General features: G+C 26.7%; 1 protein-coding gene across 7 annotated transcripts in view; it reads left to right on the forward strand.

Annotated features, from left to right (window-relative positions):
• The first annotated feature begins 376 nt into the window (after positions 1 to 376).
• The window catches only part of LOC129971262 (protein transport protein Sec16B-like), a 47,693-nt gene continuing 27,784 nt past the window's right edge, over positions 377 to 20,285 (forward strand). The window contains exons 1-16 of one of the 7 annotated variants that reach the window (XM_056084857.1): positions 377 to 496; positions 911 to 972; positions 1,070 to 1,100; positions 1,318 to 1,341; positions 3,490 to 3,562; positions 5,315 to 5,500; positions 10,309 to 11,263; positions 12,354 to 12,427; positions 12,520 to 12,676; positions 14,807 to 15,177; positions 15,937 to 16,681; positions 18,265 to 18,385; positions 18,499 to 18,627; positions 18,808 to 18,914; positions 19,403 to 19,557; positions 20,195 to 20,256. In XM_056084857.1, the coding sequence (XP_055940832.1) occupies positions 933 to 972; positions 1,070 to 1,100; positions 1,318 to 1,341; positions 3,490 to 3,562; positions 5,315 to 5,500; positions 10,309 to 11,263; positions 12,354 to 12,427; positions 12,520 to 12,676; positions 14,807 to 15,177; positions 15,937 to 16,681; positions 18,265 to 18,385; positions 18,499 to 18,627; positions 18,808 to 18,914; positions 19,403 to 19,557; positions 20,195 to 20,256 (3,230 nt within the window). In that variant the 5' untranslated portion in view covers positions 377 to 496; positions 911 to 932. Of the gene's footprint in view, positions 497 to 524; positions 815 to 910; positions 973 to 1,069; positions 1,101 to 1,317; positions 1,342 to 3,489; positions 3,563 to 5,314; positions 5,501 to 10,308; positions 11,264 to 12,353; positions 12,428 to 12,519; positions 12,677 to 14,806; positions 15,178 to 15,936; positions 16,682 to 18,264; positions 18,386 to 18,498; positions 18,628 to 18,807; positions 18,915 to 19,402; positions 19,558 to 20,194; positions 20,257 to 20,285 lie in introns of those variants that run through there. The other 6 variants (XM_056084858.1, XM_056084862.1, XM_056084859.1 and 3 more) reach the window with 6 other exon arrangements.

The raw sequence follows: 20,285 nt of genomic DNA on the forward strand, positions 1-20,285 counted from the left end.
ATAATTGGGCAATTATCAAATTTCCTTCCAACTAATTAAAATGATGTTTGAGGATTAATATAACTTTAATTTCAAATGCATGGTCATGGAATCTTCAAAACATGAATGTATTTAAAACAGTACTGAAAGTATCTTACTTGCTATGGTAATGATTTAAATCGAAACTAAACGAAAAATCAGTTTCTTCATTTTTCATTTCCCTAGATGTTTCATTTCATAAAAAAAAGTCATTCTTTGAAATAACAGCATGCAAATAAGATACTTTTTCGCAACTTCTCACTCTGTACATACCCGCTATACTGCTATCATCATACCGACTGTGCTTTTTTAACATAACCGGAACTACGTTGATTTTCGTTTTATATATTAAAATTGGCAACATTAAACTGGCTAACGTTGTGCTAAATTTTCCGACCGAAGTGTTTGTGTTATTATTTTATAATATCCTGTGTTTGTCAAAATAAAATCTTCATGAAGCTGCCAAAAATTTTTTTATGTACGTTTGTAGAAAAATTAGTTAATTCATCCTCCTTGTCTGATGAAGTCCGAGTTTGTTTTTCAGTTTTATTGCTATACAGCTGATCCGAAAGCTTAATAACACGTAATCTTTCCGCAATAATTTGTTAACATCTTGTGGATGTCTTTAATGATAATTTTAATGCTTAAAATTTTGTATTAATTTAAATAGATCTTTTTTCTCTCACAAAATATCAAAGATTGCATTTAGTATTACTGTTGCTGACTTTTATTACTTACAGAACAAAACCATATTGTTGCATTATTTATATTATATTTGATAATACTTTGGATACGGGTTAGTTGGTGATGTAATTTTCTAATAGAATTATATCAAATTTAAACATCGTTTTTTTTATTTGACGTTTTAAATTGTATTTTTTTTTATCTATAGGTAATTTAAATAACTAAGAAAAATGAGCAGACGATTGCTTCAAAGGGGTCGGTACCCCAAAGGTATGTTGTGTAATTAATTTGATTTTATTTAAATTACGTAACATCCCCTTCTTTGTCCTAAAATTTGTTATTAATTTTATTGTAATCTCATTTGTAGCCCCTGCCGTTGAACAGATTTCAAATACGAAGTAAGTACCAATCGCAAATGTTTGAAATGTGGCATAATGAATTATAATTATGATAAAGAAAATCTAATAATTTATATGAATTCTTGGAAGAAATTTGAATGATTTTTTTTCGTTTTTGTCTGAACAGTTAGTTTTATTTTGAAAATATCTTTTTTTAATGTAGGGTTACAAATTGTAAAAAATTTAATATTTTTAATGAATTTAAATCTTTTTACAGTAGTATTCCTTACCAATTTTACAGGTATGTTGCTAAGAAACTTCAGTTTTAGAAAGATTTTAAGTAGCATTATGGCTTATTTTTAAAAATCATTTGTCTAAAATTTTGGTGTCTCACTCAAAAATAAAACAAACATATTAAATTAAAATAATTTATATAAAGGAAATTTTAAAATGTTTTTAAAAATGATTTAGTCAATGTCTGAAATTTTATTGATTTTGATATGCATACATTTCTAAGATAAAAGTTCTTGTTCTAATACTTTGAGTTGGAATAAAATGATATACAATTTCTTTGATTTGGGATTAATTTTTTTTTTTTTTTTCAATTGCCAGTTATTGTACATGTCATTCGTTTTTAGATAACTTGTTACATTAATTGATTATTAGAAAATAGTTTTGAAGTTGCTATTATTAAATAAAACTGATAAGCTTCATATATTTATTGAAGTATTACATATATAATACTGCAAAAATCTTGAATTGAAAATATCTAAATTGCTGTTGTTTAAATGATTTTTATTAATTTTTTTTCATTATCAACTTTTATTACCAATGATTATTTTGAATATTTTTAATGTTGGTAATATTTTGATTAAATAGTTACCTTTAAATTACATATTTAAAAATTTGCTTACCTGTTATATTACCTATTATATTATTTATTCTCTTCTCTCTTTTTGATCCACCTACTTATAAATATTACCCATTTTGTCATTTATTCAGATATAATCAATATGTATTTAGGTTTTAGATTATTAAAGATAGAGGTATTTTTGTTTTATTGATGTTATTATTATGAAATTTTATTTATGAAATTGTCTTTTACTTCTTTATTTCTCATGTACATTGTTTTTCCTTTTTCTTTCCACAGTAATAGCTGAAAGAGAATTTTTATATTTTGTTTTTCCTAAGATATGAATGAAATGCGGGAAAAATTATTAAAGTACTTAATACTATTGTGCATTATCTTACATTTCAAATGTTAGTTCCAATATTTAATTATTAATAATTATATTTTCTGTGCTTTTTACATTATTTAAGAATAATAAAGTATGGCAGTTTTCAGGGAATCTCTTCTAATTTGCAGATTAAAAAAAGTTTTTTGCCTTATATTTTAAATCCCCTTCCCTCCAGTTTGCAAATGATTCTTATATATATATTTACTTATGGTATTATTAATTTCTTGCATATTATATTGATTTTATTAGTTTTCTTACAAGTAATTTAACTTCACAAACTTGTAATTTTATCTTGATTTGTGTTGCTATATAAGTACTATCATATATTATTTTAGAATTAAAGAATAACTACTTCATTCATTCAAAATTCGTTTATTAACCAACTATTTACTACAACTTGGTATTGTATTTTATTTTAAACTGTATAATATATACTCCTTATGATAGATATATTTAGATAGTGAAAAATGGATGGAAATGGATATTTTCTTCTCGTAACAACTGTTTAAATTTCTGTTATTTTAGTATTTGACATTAAGTATACAGTCTTGTAGATCATAAGAAAAACTAAGTTAAAATTGAAAGTATTAACTTTTATTTTAAAGTTTATAATTAAATGTTTAGGAATTGAAAAGTCAGTTGTAATTGAGGCATCTGTATTAAAGAGTTTTTCTACAAATATGAATTATTTCTTATTCTGTGTTATTTGTACTAAATTGTATTTGTATTGTGTTTGAATTACTTATAAATTAATCTATTGAGCAGAATTCTAGAAAAATCATTGCTTACTCTGTACAGTGCAAAAAACTTCATATTTGTAAAAATGAATTTCTTTCTGAGATCATAAAGATAGTATTAATGCTATAATCTTCATGTAGTATTTCAAAACTGGTATGCTTTTATCATTATTTATACAGTTTTATATTTTCTCCCCTTCAAATTAAAACATATAATCGTCTTTGCTTTTTTAAAATAATTTTTGAGATGAATGTTTGATATTTGTTTGTAATGTTGCTGCTTTTTTTAGTTTTGTTATTTTGATATCTATAAATGAAAACCTATTTTTGCAAAATCTGTTTAGCTGGCGTTTTTATTTTGGGATTAATTAAAATGTGCTTAAACTATTAGATTGTTAATTATTTTAACAATTTAGTTATTATATTATGTTACAAATTATAGATATTTTATTGCTATTGATTTTTTTCTTTCAGTTCACAGTTCCCCCAAAATCCTCCCATTCAAACATCACAAATGTCCTTTTATGATCCTAATGCTCAAACACAGGTATTTAGAAGATTTTTTTAAAAATTTTCAAATGTTTCCTAATGACATTATATGATCATAGACATTATATGACAAAATATCTGTTTAAAGAATAATTTCTTACTGTACTTTTTTCCCTCTCCTCACAGATGTTAATTGTACAGAATTAAAATTCTGTGTAAAAAAGTTTGTCATATATTTTAGCAATCTGAACTGTTTCTTTATTCATTATGCATATATGGGATACTGAGCTTAATATATTGGGAAAATTGTAGGAAGGTAGTCCTACTGATATTTTATTGAAATAAGAAACTTCTTAAAACTATGAAATTCGACTTATTTCTGTTTTTGAAAATATTATTTTTTTTTTTTCAATTTATGTATACAAAATGCTAACATATCTAGCACAGAAATTGCTCTTATTATTTATTGTCAAAGGGCAACAATCAAATTTAAACAAGACTTTATATAAATGTTTCAGATTGCTTCATTGAACATTTTTATAGTCATAATTCAACACTTCATTTAACTAATTAATGAATTTGCAAAATATTAGAATTTCTCATGTGTAGGTTTGCCATTTCACTCTAGAAATCATCCATTGAGAGTACATAAAAGTAGTCAAGAGTTAGAAACAATCATCAAACAAAATTTAATTGAACACGAAAACACATCTGACCGTTGCCTGATGGATAATCACTATAATTTGCTAATGAAAACTGATATTCATATCTTCCAAAAATATCATTTTCTAAAACTGGGTTTTACATTATCTAAAAATTAAAAAAAAAAAAAAAAAAAAGTCCTCCTTATGGTTTTAATCTTATTTCAGTAAAATTCTTTTCTTTATTTTTAATTTATTCTTTAATTTGGTTTTAATTTGAAATTATTTTATGAACCAGAAAAACTCAATCGTCTGCTTTTGCCAGTGTTAAGATTAAAAAATTGCCTCATGTGAATATTAATTCTGAAATAGGATTTTCATTATACATAATACATATACATACTTAGTATACATAATACATATATTTTTTTCCTGTCATTAGTTCATACATTTTTTAATTGACACCCTGTTAATTTGTAGTAGACTGTTTCAATGAAATTCATGTTTTTCAGTCGTGTCAAATAACTTGTTGAAGATTGTTTTAAAAATTTCATTTCATATTAATAATTTTACTGCCTAAAAAGTCAGTAATCTGGGCAAACAAGTTAATAGCCAAAGATGGTTAATTATTATTTATATTTATATATTTAAAATTATTTTTCATTTTCATTTTTTTCTGATTTTTATTATAGTGCAAGTTAAAATTTGTCTTAATAGTATATATCATAAAATTATGTAGAATATTAATCGTTTAAATGCTTCTATGATAGATTACATTTAGATAGTATTAGTATATTTAGGCAACTATAAAAAAGAATATGGAACTATTAAAAACTAATTTTCTCTATTTTAAAACATATACAAAATGAACAAAGGAAATAAAAATAACTTTTATTTGTGATGGTTCATTACTTACTGATGTTAATACAGATAATTATTCTAGCTAAATGTATCTTATTTCTTAAAATTTTAAATTTAATTTGATTCAATTCTTAATTTGTATTTTTGAGTTGGATTTTTTTTAATGTATATATTTTTGATTCTGTGTGTATGTTTGTGGCTTTGCTTGCTAAATTCTTCCTTTTCTTACCTCCAATGCTTTGCCCATGTTTAGATGTTTGTTATTGTTAGTAAATTGTATTCACACTTAAATTTGTTTCATTTTCAAGACTGGTCAAAATTCCTGGGCACAACCTTCATACCCTCCTCCCAATACTTATCAACCAAATCAAGTAACACATCAGCCTCCATACCCTAATCCAAACACTTATCAACAAAATCAAGTTCCTCACCAACCAATGCCTGATTCTTCTGGCTATTGGGCCGGAGGACAAATGCTTCCTGTATCAGCCCAGGTATTCTTTTTTTCCTGTATCTTGCTTTTGGTGCTTAATAATTTGTATATAGCTGTGTTCTATATTTGTCATTATCTTAAGTACTTTTAATTTTTACTATGTTTGCTTCATAGCCAGGGTGCATAGTATTAAAACTGCTTATTTTTGTTCTTTATATTAGGGCCTTAAAAGTGCTTATGTTTTTCTCCAAATGCTTGTTTTCTTTCTGATTCATTTCATCCTGCTATGGAACTATGCCAGATATGCCTGATTATACAGAATTATTCCTAATTTATGGTACAAATATTACAGGAATGTTGAGAACTAAGATATGAATAATATTGCTGTTGGAAACATAGGCTGCAATTTATTTCTTTTATCATAAAATTTGACTGAAACAAGATGTTTAGTTTCTAACTTCTATATTAGTGAAGATATTTCATTGAAATTTTCAACAGTGGTACATTTATTTAAGACAATTAATTACATTGCTGGTGGAGGGTACTATGTTGCAAACTGCCAAAGCAAACCTGCACAAACCTGCATTACATGTGTAGCTTTGCAAATGGTAACATCAAAGCTGCACCACAAATGTGTCATGCATACTTTCTAAGTAGACAAATGTCAGTTCACAGAATGTTCAGTAGTTGCATTGTCAGCTAAGTGAAATAGGTTTTTTCCACGTCCCTAGACAGGATGCTGGTTATGAAAAAACTGCATGCAGTCCAAGTCTTGAAGAAAGTATCTTGAGCTGATATATCTGAATCAAGTACAAGAGCTGTTGCACACAACTTTGGTATGAGTCAACATACTGTTTGGAGAATGTTGAAAGAAAGTCTTTTACACCTCTTTCATTTTCTGCAAGTACAAGCTTTGAATTTGCAAGTCTATCCTCTGCACTTGAACTTCTGCGAGTTTTGTAGCAATGGGCATCACAGTCAGGTTTCACAGCTTGTATGCTGTTTATACAAGAGGCAATGTTTTCACAATAGGTGTACATAATGTGCACAATTGTTATGTGGTCATCTGAAAATCCAAATGCAATGAGACCAATATGTGTCTCGATAATGATTCAGTGTTGTATTTGTGGGTGGGTATTGACAACAATTTTTTAATTAATCATTCCTATTGTGGAAGTACTTTAATGGCCAAAGTTATTACTTTTCTAGAGCGGTTATTGGAACTGCTGCAATCTCTATTTGTCATCAAATATGTCATCAGCCCATTTCAGCATGGAATGTTTGTAGTTACCTCAATGCCACTTTTGATGGATTAGTCCGGTCCTTTCCTCTCCCATCCTTATCTTCCAATTTATTGAGCATTAATTATTAATTATGGAGACATCTGAAGAATCTTTTTTATGTATCTTCAGTTAAGTCAGCTGAGGATCACGTTGCTTGAATATCACATGTGCGTGAAATACCTGGCATCTTTGACAGTGTATACTAATTGCTCCACCTGTACTGTTAAGCACATATTGTTGATGGTGGATGTAATTTTGAACAATTTTTGTAAACATTGCATTTTTCAACAATGCACTCATGTCATTAAATACTTTCTTTCCTTTCACTTCTTATTTGTATCGCTTACACTCATACTTTCCTGTACAATAATTGAACTTTTTAAATAAATGTATCGCTGTTGGACAATTTCTTAAAAGTGTCTTTATTAGTGTAAAAATTAGAAACGAAACATCTTGTTTCAGTTGAATTAAGACATCCTGTATTTATGTGACCTGTGTTTCCTATGTGAATGTTATTCATATCCTTGTTTTCGACCTCTCTTCTAAGTTTGTACTATGAATTTAGAATTGCCCTGAACGGCTCTTATTTTCTTGATGTCTGATTTTTTAATGCTTAACATATTTTAATAAATTCAAAGGTCAGTGAAAAATAAATACAGAGGTCAGTTTCAGTTAAGGAAAATACTGATAGGATGAGAAAAATATCTTTTTACTCTTCTTTCACTTGTTTAGATAGGGGGAGGGAACCTCCTTTTTAGGATAATTTTATATAGTAATGTAAAAGAAGAATTGTGAGTTAATGATTGTTATGAATTATTTTTTTAATTGTAACTTCAGCTCATTGTTACTTTTCTCTCATGATTGTTTGTTTGTAGAGCATTTACTAGTTATATTTCATCATTATTACTTTAGCTAGTTATTATTCAACAGTATTGAATTGCCTGTAATGAATTATTTTTACTTTAAGTCATTTTTGTGCAAAAGTTTAGAACTTTTTAATGTTATACTGGAAAATGTGTATTTAGTTCACAGTAGATTTTCAAAAGTGAATACACTGAATGATTTAAGGCTACTAAAAAAAAAAAAAAAAATTGAAGCAAAATGTTCATGGTATTCCAAAATACTTGCAGGTTATTTGTTATTCTTGCTGAAATGAAACAGAACTAGATTAATTTCAATCAAATTAAGTTTTTGCTTTCTTGTATATAAAGTTCTTAAAAAAAATGTTTTAAAAAATATAGTTTGAGCTTGTGATGAATATTTAACATCCGAAAAACATATTTTTGGAATTTTATATGTCTGTGAACGCAACTCAAACTTTGAGCTAGTATTTCTTAGTAACAAATTTGTTAATTTTTGTTGAATTTTGAATAAAATCAATTTTTAAGGTTTCTTTTTTATTTTGTACTAGTGCAGTTGCACAAGAAAACTTCTAAACTCAAAGAACTACATTGGTAAAATTTGGCACACTGTTTTTAAAATGTCAGCCCATATCGAATTTTGCACCAGATCCATATACGAGTTAAGAAACTGTGGTCTGTATTTTCACATGATTGTGAACAGTAAAAGGACAAGCCGCGCTTTGATTTTCTGCTGGTTTTACATGTGTTGCTGAGTTTATATTAAGCTATTTCGTTAATGATCAGAGTGATGATCCACTTTTGCTTTTTTATTATCTTATTAGTTAGTAAAACTGATAAGATCTTATAAGTTAGTAAAACTGTGATTGTATTTTTTTAAAATTGTGAAAGAAAATTTCTCATTTAAAATGATTAAATTAATGTCAATTTAACTTTTTCAATAATGCACATTTGATAAAGTGACGAGTGTAAATAAAACAGGGAACAAATTATTGAAAGTCTTACATTCCACAGAACAACATTCCAATAAAGTTGCATGCCTTTTAAAATTGATTATCAGTAGCGTGTTTTTATGTTGAAATGTATAGTAAATAGATCTCCTGTAAATTATGTATTAACAAGAAATGCTGTGGTAGAGAACAAGTAAGCATAAAAGAAAGGAACATTTTCCGTTCTGTACTTTCATCAGAAAGGATGAAAGTAAAAAGAGGAATATTTTTTTTTTTCCTAATAGAGTTTATAGATTTTTAAATAAAATCATCTTGACTAGATTTTGATAATTTTAATGTCTGGAAAATGAGGTTGAATGAGTTTTTTTATCTTTTATTTAAAGACCATAAATTAAAAAAAACTGGAAGTTTTGAAAATTATTTTCATTCTTTCTTTTAAAAAGCTTCTATTGAAAGAGGATTCATTATTTATAAAAATATTGAAGTAGGAAATTTGAATGAAAAAATCGTATGTTTCACAATATTTAGTCTATGATAACATAAATCAGTTTGACGAAATCCATTCAGTAAACATAGCTAAAGAGTTAAGAATGTTAGTAACACCAGTCTATTTTAAATATCAATTACTTTTTGAAAGGGAAGCATAGATGAATAAGAAATAGTTGTTAATGACATGAAGAAACTTGAACTCTGATTTCTTTGTCTCTGAATGAAAAAAGAAATTTCTCTTAGAAAAAGAAGTTCTTGAAATTGAATTTAAAGATAATGCACTTATTCGATGAGCCAGAAATATTTCACTGTGAATAAAATTTGAGTTGGGTGAAGCTATTAGTGAGAAATTTGGTTGAATTGACAGAATTTGGGGGAAATCTTTTAAAAAGGAATTTTCATTTACATTTTTAATAAAATTAGCATGCTTTTTATATTCGAAATTTTGTAATAAAATAACTTTTGATACATAATGTTCTTAACCTTTTTCTCAAGGAATTGGAATGTTAACCCTTTTGAGACTGATTTTATAAAATTATCATTGTTTTAAATGTTCTTAAATGTACCATCAGTCTTGAAAATGTTAATGAAGTTGCAGTATAACAATTTTTTTCCCATAATAATAATAACTGTAGTATATAATTGAATAATTTAAGATATGCACTGAAAGTCCTTTAAGATTTTTTAAAATGAAGCTTGCATAAAAAATTATTTAGATAATATAGTTTCAATGTTCATAAAAACTATTAAAAATATTAATTTTGTATAAAAAATATTTTTGTTTATCTTTATATTTGTATAAAATGGGGACACTTAGTTAGTCTACTTTATTTCAATAAATTTATAGTTTTATAATCGGAACTATTACGTTAAGGTTAGATCTTATGTTTTTTTTAAAGAAACTTAAAATGTATTTATAACATGCTTATTTTTTAAGATAAAGTTTGTTTAGAACTGTTTTTTTAAATTATAAACATTATTTCTTTCATGGTATTTATAAATAAAATGATGCGATTGAGCCACTTCAGAAAGACAGCAGTGTTATGGACTTTTGAAAATACATTCTAAAATTACTTTTTAGATGTTTAAGAGTATAATATGATTCTGGACTTTGCTTTTTACTATAAATATTTCTACATTAATGTTTTTGTAAACATTAATAAATCTGAATCTTTTGCCATCTGTGAAATATAACCAGAACAGTTTTGAGGCATTTATTTTTGATGGATTGTACTAAATAATTGTTTCATGAATATATATATTTTCTCGCTTTTCTTTCCCTTATAGTCACAGTGGAATGAATCATGGTATCAGCCAGAAAATACTTCAGATAAGAATAGCTTTCCAAATTATCAGCAACCAGAAACTGTGACAAGTTCTGCAGACCAGTGGCAGCAACAGCAGCAAGTTCCTTATTCTCAAATTGATAATCAAAATTACCCTCAGCAACAAGTAACTTACAATCAGGGAAATCAACAAGAATTCTCCCACCCTACACATTATCAGTCAACAAATAATAATTCTCAAGCTGAATCTTTACATGCCTCACTACCAGCATGGGAAAATGGAAGCCTTGAAGTTTCTCAACCTGAGCATTTACCTTGGACCTATGGTGCTCCCCAATATTCTAATCCAGTTCCGGCTGCTATGCATGACTTTTCTCAAAATTCTAATTCAGCAACGAATACCATGCCATGGCCTTCAGACTCTAACTATGCTTCCAGTAATAATTCAAATTTTACTGCACATGATGCCTCATCATCCCACTACTTATTAACAAATACAGAAAATGTAACAGTAATTAGTTCCGAAAATAAATCTCCCAACCATTCCCCAACTCTAGAACAAAATATTACATCTGAAGATGAATTACATAGTTCTAAAGTTCTGAATGATGTATCTAATTTAGAAGATGGTGATACCCTTCAAGAACAATCAACTGATTTAGAATATGCACCTAGTACTTTATCTGCCTTTTTTCAAAACAATGTTCCGGATGAATCAGGTGAAGGTTCAGATAATATATCAACTCCAGTTCTGAAAGATAGTGGTGAGTCTAGTCAAGAAGAGAGAGAATCACCAGTTCTAGAAGATTCTGTAAATAAGTTGAGTGATTCTAATTCAAGCTTAAAAGAACAAGGTGATAATGAAGATGAAAATAATTTTCTACAGGAAGAAAAAATTATTAATTTGGATGTGGAAGAGGAAATTAATAAATCTCAGTCTCCTGGTTTCATTGAAGGTGAATATTGTTAAATCCTCTTTTAAAATTTTTTTTGTATTTTATTTTTTTAAAAGAAGTGTTAATATGTTGGGTCTTCTTCAAATTATTATATTGACTGCAATCTCTTATTCTTCAAATCTATCTAGCAGAGAAATATTACAGAATTCTGTATTTATATCTAAATAAAACAGTTGTATAATAAAAGATTATAAATAAAAATAATCTCAGTTTAAATACGTTTTAGTAACATTTTCTAAATAACCGTTTTCTGAATTATTTTTGCTAATATCAAATTATCTCATCAAAGTAATTGAAGTTTCAGTGACTCATAAATGTTTTTAAGTCTCTCCAATTGATCTGATCCTATAGTTTAAAGAGCCCTAATATTAAAACTTTTCATTGTTTTTTTTTTACTTAGTAATTATCTTTGTTTGAATTATTGATTTTAAAATTTAAAAGGAATGGTAGAAAATGGTAACTAGTGAATATTATACTTCAAGAGCCCCATTTTGTAGAATGTGTGCATCAGTTGTAATCTCATTTATGAAATATATATGCAGTACACACACACGTACATATTGCTTACATATATTTGTGAATGCATATTTACATACATATTTTGTGTTCTTGTGTAAAAAGAATACATTAGATTTTTATAATTTGCATATTAAAAATCTGTAAATCTCAGCTTTATGATCCTTTCTATCATAAAGCAGAGTTATTTAAGATATTTGTTTAAAGTATTATTTCTTATTATGATTATTGAGGAAAATTCTTTGATAGGAACAATAGTTCCTATACAGCTTATTATTATTTCTTATACAACTATACATTATTTTTTTTATGATTATTGAAGAAAATTCTTTGATATGAATAATAGTTCCTATACAGCTTTGAGATTTACTTTTTCCCACTTGAACTAATTTATTAAAGCTACTGTTTTACTATAATTTGGTTATGGTAGGCATTTATTATTGAACATGCATAAAATGTTACATTATCTGAGTTCAGAAAAGTTAATTCATAATTCTTTTTTGAAGAACCCTGTGTGATTTATTTTAGCATTAATAAAATAAATTATTTTTCATATAATTATTGTTCATTTTAGAGCCTGTTAATCAAGAAGTTCCAGATCCACGTCAAGATGACGCATCCAAGGTATTGCAGTCTCATGCAAAACAGGTAAAGTTTTTAGAACACTTTAATTTATTACATAATTATTAAAATAGAAAGTAAATTAATTTTCTATTACTTGTCTGTTTTGTTAAATTTAGAATTATGATGAAATTTCCACTGAAGAACCACAAAACCAAGAAATACCTGCTAAATCTGGCCAAACTTCTCGTTCTACATCTTCAGAGCGTGAAAGATTAATTTTACGTCCAAGAGAAGATAGTCCATTTAAGCCACCTAGACCAAATAGTTCAAAAGGTAATTATTTGTTTATCTTCTTAAATATAACAAAACCTGTTTTCTCCTTTTATTAAATTTCTTATTATAGTTTGTAGCATATCTTTTCTTGCATGGTATGTTATATACATTAAGGTGAAAAAGAATTTTTTTAATATGCATTTTTTTCAGTTTATTTATATTTTGTCAGAAATATAAATCTTTATGATTAGCAATTTATATCTTTTACTTCATTTGTTTTATTAATAATTTAATAAATAATCAAATAGTAAATAGAATTTTTAAAAATATTTATAAATTTATATCACTATAATGTAAAAAGATTATTGCAATCAATTTAATAATTTTAAAAAAGTTCTAAGTAATTTCTTTTTTTAAAGACATTTTAAGACATATTTAAATTAATTCAAGATTTGCTCTTATAAAGAAGGTTTGAAATTTGTAAGATGAGTAGAAATATTAAATCATAATTTTAATTATGATTTAATTTTTCCATATGAATTATTTCCTAACATAAAATATGATGGAAGAGTCTGTATAAAATATGAATATGTAGGTATATAAAATAATGCTGATAGCTTATATTTTCAATTAAATAAAATATTTTTAAAATAAAAACAAGTAATAATAATATCAAACTTGTTCTGTTTATAAAGAAAGACTAAATTAATGTCTGTTCTGGTTTTTCTGTTGAAATCAAGAAAATGTTAAAGTGCTTTTTCTAAAAAAATAAATGAACAAAGCATAAATGACAGAATGCCAAGAAAAACTGTTAATAAGCCACTATGAAACCAATTAACCTATCAAAGAAAGGAAAAAAGATTAATGGAGAAAATGATAAAACTTTTAATAAATGAACAAGAGAACAATTCTTTTTAAATTGGCTCTGTATTTGTTCCTGTATGATTAAACTAAGTGTTCAATTTTTTTGGTTGATCCTAATATTTATTTGTTAAATTTGTCACCAGGGAGTGAGTCTCTCATCACAGTAAGGAGGAAAGAATTTAAAAATGTGTGTGCATTTGTAACTTATATATAGTTTTTAAAGGATATTTTACCAATCTGCCTATGGATACATGTATTTTAGCTTTATGGTTATCACATATTACAACTTAACATTAGATAATTAAAGAAATTAAACTCTGAGTAGACTACAAAAACTAGAGTCTTGCAGAACTCAAAAGTGAAATTTGAGTTTAAGCAGCAGATAAATTAATAATATTATATATAAATTCAAACAGTTTAATGCTAAAGACTAAACAATTGTAATGTTCTTTAATTAATAGATTTTTATTTCTCCATAATGACAACAGAAAGGATTCAGTTTTCAACTTTTTCAAGATATCTTTGTTCAAAACATGATCAAGAACAGGCATTATCTGGTTAGGAAGTTAGAAAGTAAGAAAAAGATGTCATATGAAAATAGAGCTTAATGAAATTCTCTTCTAAAATTATTTGAGAAAACATTTTATTGTAAGCATGTGGAGAATCAGTATGAGAAAATAATGACCCATGCAACTTCGAAGTAAAAGTGGAGCGTGAATCCAAATGATTAAAGAACAATTATTTTTATGATGCATATCACTTGAAATATTACATACATGCACACATACACAGTAGTAGTAAACTTTAAAAAAATCTGAAAGAATTGGAATATTTTAAAGTATTTCTAAATGTACATTATTTGTCACAGTATTGTACTTTTTGACAAGAGTTAAAAGATAAGAGTTGTTTTTATTGAAAAATTGAATATGATAATGACAGTTGCTGTTGAAAAGAATGATGGAATACAAGTTGTGTAATATTAGTGTTTATAAAATCATCAATAGACCTTGCATCAAAATTTATATGTAAATTTGTCTGTCATTCAAATTTCCAAGATGCAAATATTATGTTAATTTTTATTTAAAAGTGTCTTTATTAACTGTTTGATAGTGGAAACACAAAATAGAAATATAGAGATTTTAATGGGCACATTAATACTTTCCAATAGTGGAATTTCAATTGCATGTATTGCCACATAGAATATTTAAAAATATGAGAAAAAAAGATGATTTATTATATTAATGAGTATTTACAAATATAAATAAATATGTGTGCATTTTTTTTTTTTTTTGCTTTGATAAAAGTAGATTTTTTAAATTTATTTAGGTATGATTGTTCAACAAGAAATATCTGAACAAAACCATCCAGAAACAAAGTATAATGTACCAGAAGGAAAGACTGTTGTGCAAGAAGTAAACCTGGAAACGTTTCCTGACAATTTGGAAAGGCCTTCAGATTATGAAGAATTAAAAAAACAGTCACCTCTGTACACTTCTCGTAAACATTTAAGGAGTGAACTGAATAGCTCTCCAAGCTCATTATTGTGTGATAATTTGGATATACCTTGTGTAACATTAGCACCTGCTGCTCCACCTCTTTCTTCTGCAAGATCGGATAAATCTGAGTCTTCAACTGAATCGAAATCGGAAATGTTATCATTTACGAAATCTAATTTGTCTATTTTAAAATTAAATGAGGTATTTATTTAATTTATTCTCTTAATTATAAATTGTATCTTAGTAGGGAAAAAACAATGTTGAAGCCAATTTTGAAATTTTTGCACATTTTTCTTCAGATGAGCAAAGGAAGATTCATTAAATTAATTCATCATCATTGTAAAGATATATTGATTTAAAAAAGATATATTTTTAGATTTTGTAGCCATTTTTAATGTTTTAATATCATTAAATCAGTTTTTACTGAAACAAACAAATTTAAGGCCAATCATTTTTTTTTTCTGCCAGAATACAAAAATATTTTAAATATTACTATTTTATAGAAATTTGCTAAAAGCATTGTACTGAAATTTGAATATTATTATATCAATCTTTTATTTAAAAAATTCGTAATTAAATAGTAAAATTTATTACTTAATTTACATTTATTATTTACTTTAAAATTATTTACTGGATATTATAATATTCAGTATTGGTCTTTTAAAATATATAAAGTTATCTAGCATTTATTTTTAATTTTGTGCACTATTTCAATTGATGATAATTCATCTGGATGTTCAATTAAAGTCATGCAAATCTAGCTGTTTACATGACTTTAATTGATCATGAATTTATTTATTAAAGTTTGCTCAATGGGAAACAACTTCGAATTAAAATTACATGTTCATTACATGATTATTCCATAATGTGTTATTACATAGATATAGCTGTTTTTATAAAATGCATTAATATCTTTCTAAACAACTTTAATTGAATTTTATTTTTTGTTCTGTCCAAAAGCCAAATAAATCCAGTTCCTCATCTGATGTTAAAGAGAGTAATATTTATGAAAAATCAAAAAGCAAACATACGCCTCTGAAAGAATCTAGCAGTTTACAACAATCTAGAGATAAAGATGCTTCTATTTCTCAGCATAAGCAGTATGAGAATAACTTCACACAACCTCCAAAAGAAGAAAAGACACCTGTAGAAAAAAATGACTTTTATAATAAACCTATATACTTAAAAGATTCTAAAATAAATGGTAGTAGTGTAACCAGCAAAGATTCTCAGCCTGCTCGTCAACCTCCTACTAATGCGGAATATCCAGAGTCTAATTTACCACCATCAAGAAGTGCCAGGAGAGATACAAATTATCCTCCTGATGAAAGAAATGATCCAAGATATGGAAGAGATCGTCAAGAAGGAGATCGTCATAGATTCTATGAGCAAAAGTATCCAAGTTTTGATGAACGCCAATGCTATTCAGATAGGGAAAGATCAAGACCTTCTAGTAGAAATTCCTTAAGAGACAGATCTGAAGAGTATCCTTATCCACCCAGAGCAGATGATTATTATCAATCGCGACGGGATGATCCTAGGCAGTATCCTCCAGAATATGAAAGACCATCTTCTAGACTGAGTGAAACAGATGCAAGTCGTAATGATAGGCAAGGTCATTCTGGTTATTATAGACAACAGTATGCATATCCACCAGGAGGTTATCCACGAAATGATTATTATCAAAGACCCCCAGCTCACAGAGGTAAATATTTTGCATTATTATTCTTACTGAATATTTTTTAACACTAGAACGCCCGAGATTTCAATTACCTTTAAACATCCGTGATATAAAATATATAAAACAATTGTAATAACTAAATAATTGCAGGACTACTATTCAGTAGGGTTTAGTTTTAAGACTTTTTAATATTGTCTGCTCTGCACAAGGTTTGAAAATGGAATGAAATTCTTTTTTTATGAGCAGATAAGCAAATGCTTTGTAATGAAACACTTAGAAACAACAATTTTAGAATAATTGATTCTTTTCTGCTGTGAACTCAACAGTGCATTCAAGGTCAAACAAATGTGTGATAGTACTTTGGGAAGTTTGTTTTACTTTACTTACGACAGTTATTTATAATGGTAAATTGCATTGGTGTCAAAATGACACCAGCGGATATTCTAGCTTTATTTAGTTATAAAATCTCTTCTAATTAACCTAGAACCACAAAACTATTTCTCTGTAATCACCATGGAAATCATTAAAAGTCACAAAAAATTTTCAAATTCCTTGCTAAAATGCGGAAAGGAGAATAAGCTAAACAGGCTCCAGTGTCCATTCGACACCAATGGACGTTCTATTGTTAATTTTATTTCATTTTATGGCCATTTATCTTCTGTAAATAGTAGTTTTTTTTTAAATATAAATAATATGTAAATAATGTATGTATCTATTTTTAATATAACTGTATATCAAACCAGCAAGTTTTTTTGCATTCATTTATTCTTAAAATTCCATATTGTATGACTTGATCATCGTTAAATTTTCTTCAAAAAAATTGCTACATAAGTTATTATGTCATTGAATCACATAAGACATTTATTACAATTTAAAAATGAGCTATACATAAATGCATGCTTATTTGAGATTGATGATCAGCTTCTCGGAGCACCCATCCTAGAGCAAAGGACTATCTCCTTCATGGCAATGATTGTATGTTAATATGGCTTTTAATAAAATGACATGGGCTGGATAGAGTCTGGGAGGAGAAAAGAAGAAAACATTGATTAATTTTAGAAACAATTTGAAATAATATATTCTTTTTCTGATGCCAAACCAATCTGTTCCTTAAAGTTGCTGATTTAGGAAATACCATGATTGTCCTGCTGGCTATGATATGATACAAATTTGAGCACTAGAGCTCCAAATTTTTTTATATGTATTAAACAAATATTTTCTTCAAACATATATATTGTTTAAAAATATTTTTCTTTTGCATAAATATACAAATATACATGTAAGCACAACAAAAATTTATAATTTCTCGTAAATCATGAAATTGTCACTAAAATATTCATGAAAATGCATTTTAAAATTGATTTTTTTTCTATAGTAAAACATATAGCTATTATTTTTTCTCTCCGTTTGTTTTGTATTTTTTTAATTATTAAAATGAATATTTAAATTTAATCTACTTTAAGTTTGTTATGTAAGTAATACTGTTAATTTTTTTGTTTTTGTTTTTCTCATGTTTTTGTAACTCATGTTTCTTCATAACTTGTTTTGAGTTTATCTCTATCTTAAAATGTTAAACTAATTTAAATAAGTTTGAATATTTTTTTTAGGCTACGAGTATGACCATTATCCAAGAGATCCATATTATTCCTCTTACTATGATGCTTACCGTTATGCATACAGCAATTATAATTATGGATTTTATGATGAACTCTACAGAAATGATCCAAGGTTAGTTAATACTTCTCTAATTTGATTTTAAATCATATTTTCAAATTCATGAAACATTAACTGTGTCTAAAGTATTAAACTTTGTTAAATTCTGGACAATTTTATTTTATTAGATATAAGCAATATCAAGAACAATATCGTCAGTACTATGCTAAACATGGGTATGATGTTGATTTTGAAAGATCTAGTGTGCATTCTGGAAGAAGTTCTGCTAATGAATTTGGTAAAGACCCAAATTCCAGGTATTTCTTCTGTGTTTATTTACATTATCAAATGAAATTATGAAAACACTTGTCAGTCTAGGATTTATAATTATTAACAAATTCCAGGTATTTCTTCTGTGTTTATTTACATTATCAAATGAAATTTTGAAAACACTTGTCAATCTAGGATTTATAATTATTAACACAATTTTCTTTCAGCCATTATCGAGAACCTGATATTGATTCTAATGAATCTGAATTTTCCTCCTATAACCTTGAACAAAAGTATTATGGTGATAGTCAGAATGAGATGTCCAACATTGAAGGTAAGTTTTTTTTCTTCTTTTTTCTCTCCCTTTATTTATAATTTAGATTGCATAAAATTTGCATAGTAATATCTATTTGAATTTATTTCAGCTTATCATCAAAAATATTCATGAAATTTTTTTATAGATATTATCTTGCTAGTGTCATAAAGAACTATTTGACAAATCTTGTCATAATGTGCATTAAATCATACACTTAGGAACAATAATATAACTGAAATTGGAATATTCCAGTTTCAGAACTTGAGTCATCATAAGATTTTAGGCTTATAGAGATGGATCTGCCTAGATTTTATTTTTTTATTTAGTACTTTTAAAAAAAATTCCACTAGAAAAATTCACTTTTAGAAATCTATATAATTTGAATCAAATTCAGAATTTAAAAAGCATTTTCTAAATTCATTATCATTTTTTAAAACTTAGGTCTTGAATTTAATAGAAGTGGATTTGCATCTCATGATGGTTAATGGCATTCTTTCAAATTTCAGATCAAATATCTACTCCCTCTTCTCGTCTTACTCCTGTAAAATTTTCTTATGCTCATCCAATTGCTAGATTTTCTCCTGGAGGTTTGCTTATTACTGGAATTCCTTGTCAAGCTAGCACTATGCCAGCAATGCCTATTCGTATTCAAACAATGCAGGTATGATGCTTAGTAATCCAATTAATTCACTGGTGAAATAAAGTTAAGTGATTATTACTGAACTGAATTTTTAAAGATCTCAGATTTGAAACTAATTTTTAAGGTTAATTTTGTATAATAATGGGATTTAAATTATTGTGTAGCTATTGAAAATCAAATTTATACTGTTAATAAATCCTTTTTAAAAAAAAAAAAATTTTTTTTTAAGTAATGCTCAAGATGTCAGAATTCAATGTTAAATTTTATTAAATAAACGATTACTTCTGCAAATTTCATTAATAGAATTTGTTATCAATATGTTGTATTGTAATAAAGTAAAATGTTAATAAGGGAAAGAAGTTGGTACCTTTTTATGGCCCTTCTGTTTATTTTTGGTTTTCAAATTAGATCAAGATCACCAAACTCCATTATATATAAGATGCCAAGATAGTTGGTGATTCTTTGTGCTTTTTTAGCAATTTATTGCAAAGGCTATAAAAATAAATTAAAACCAAGAAATGTTAGACTTGCTTTTGATTAATTGTTGTATTTGCACAAGTTATGTCATTTTTGTAAAATATTTTATTAAATGTACTTGAAATTTTTACTGATACAAATAAAATTATTTCAATAGTTAATAAATCACTTTATTATTTAGGCATTGCGGGAAGATGAAGAATCGTTCCAGGAATTGAAAAATCACCAAGGACCCCTTATACGGTAATTTTAACAACATAATGCTTTTTTTT

The sequence above is a fragment of the Argiope bruennichi genome, chromosome 6 (assembly GCF_947563725.1).
Source record: "Argiope bruennichi chromosome 6, qqArgBrue1.1, whole genome shotgun sequence".
In the NCBI taxonomy this organism is placed as follows: Eukaryota; Metazoa; Arthropoda; class Arachnida; order Araneae; family Araneidae; genus Argiope; species Argiope bruennichi.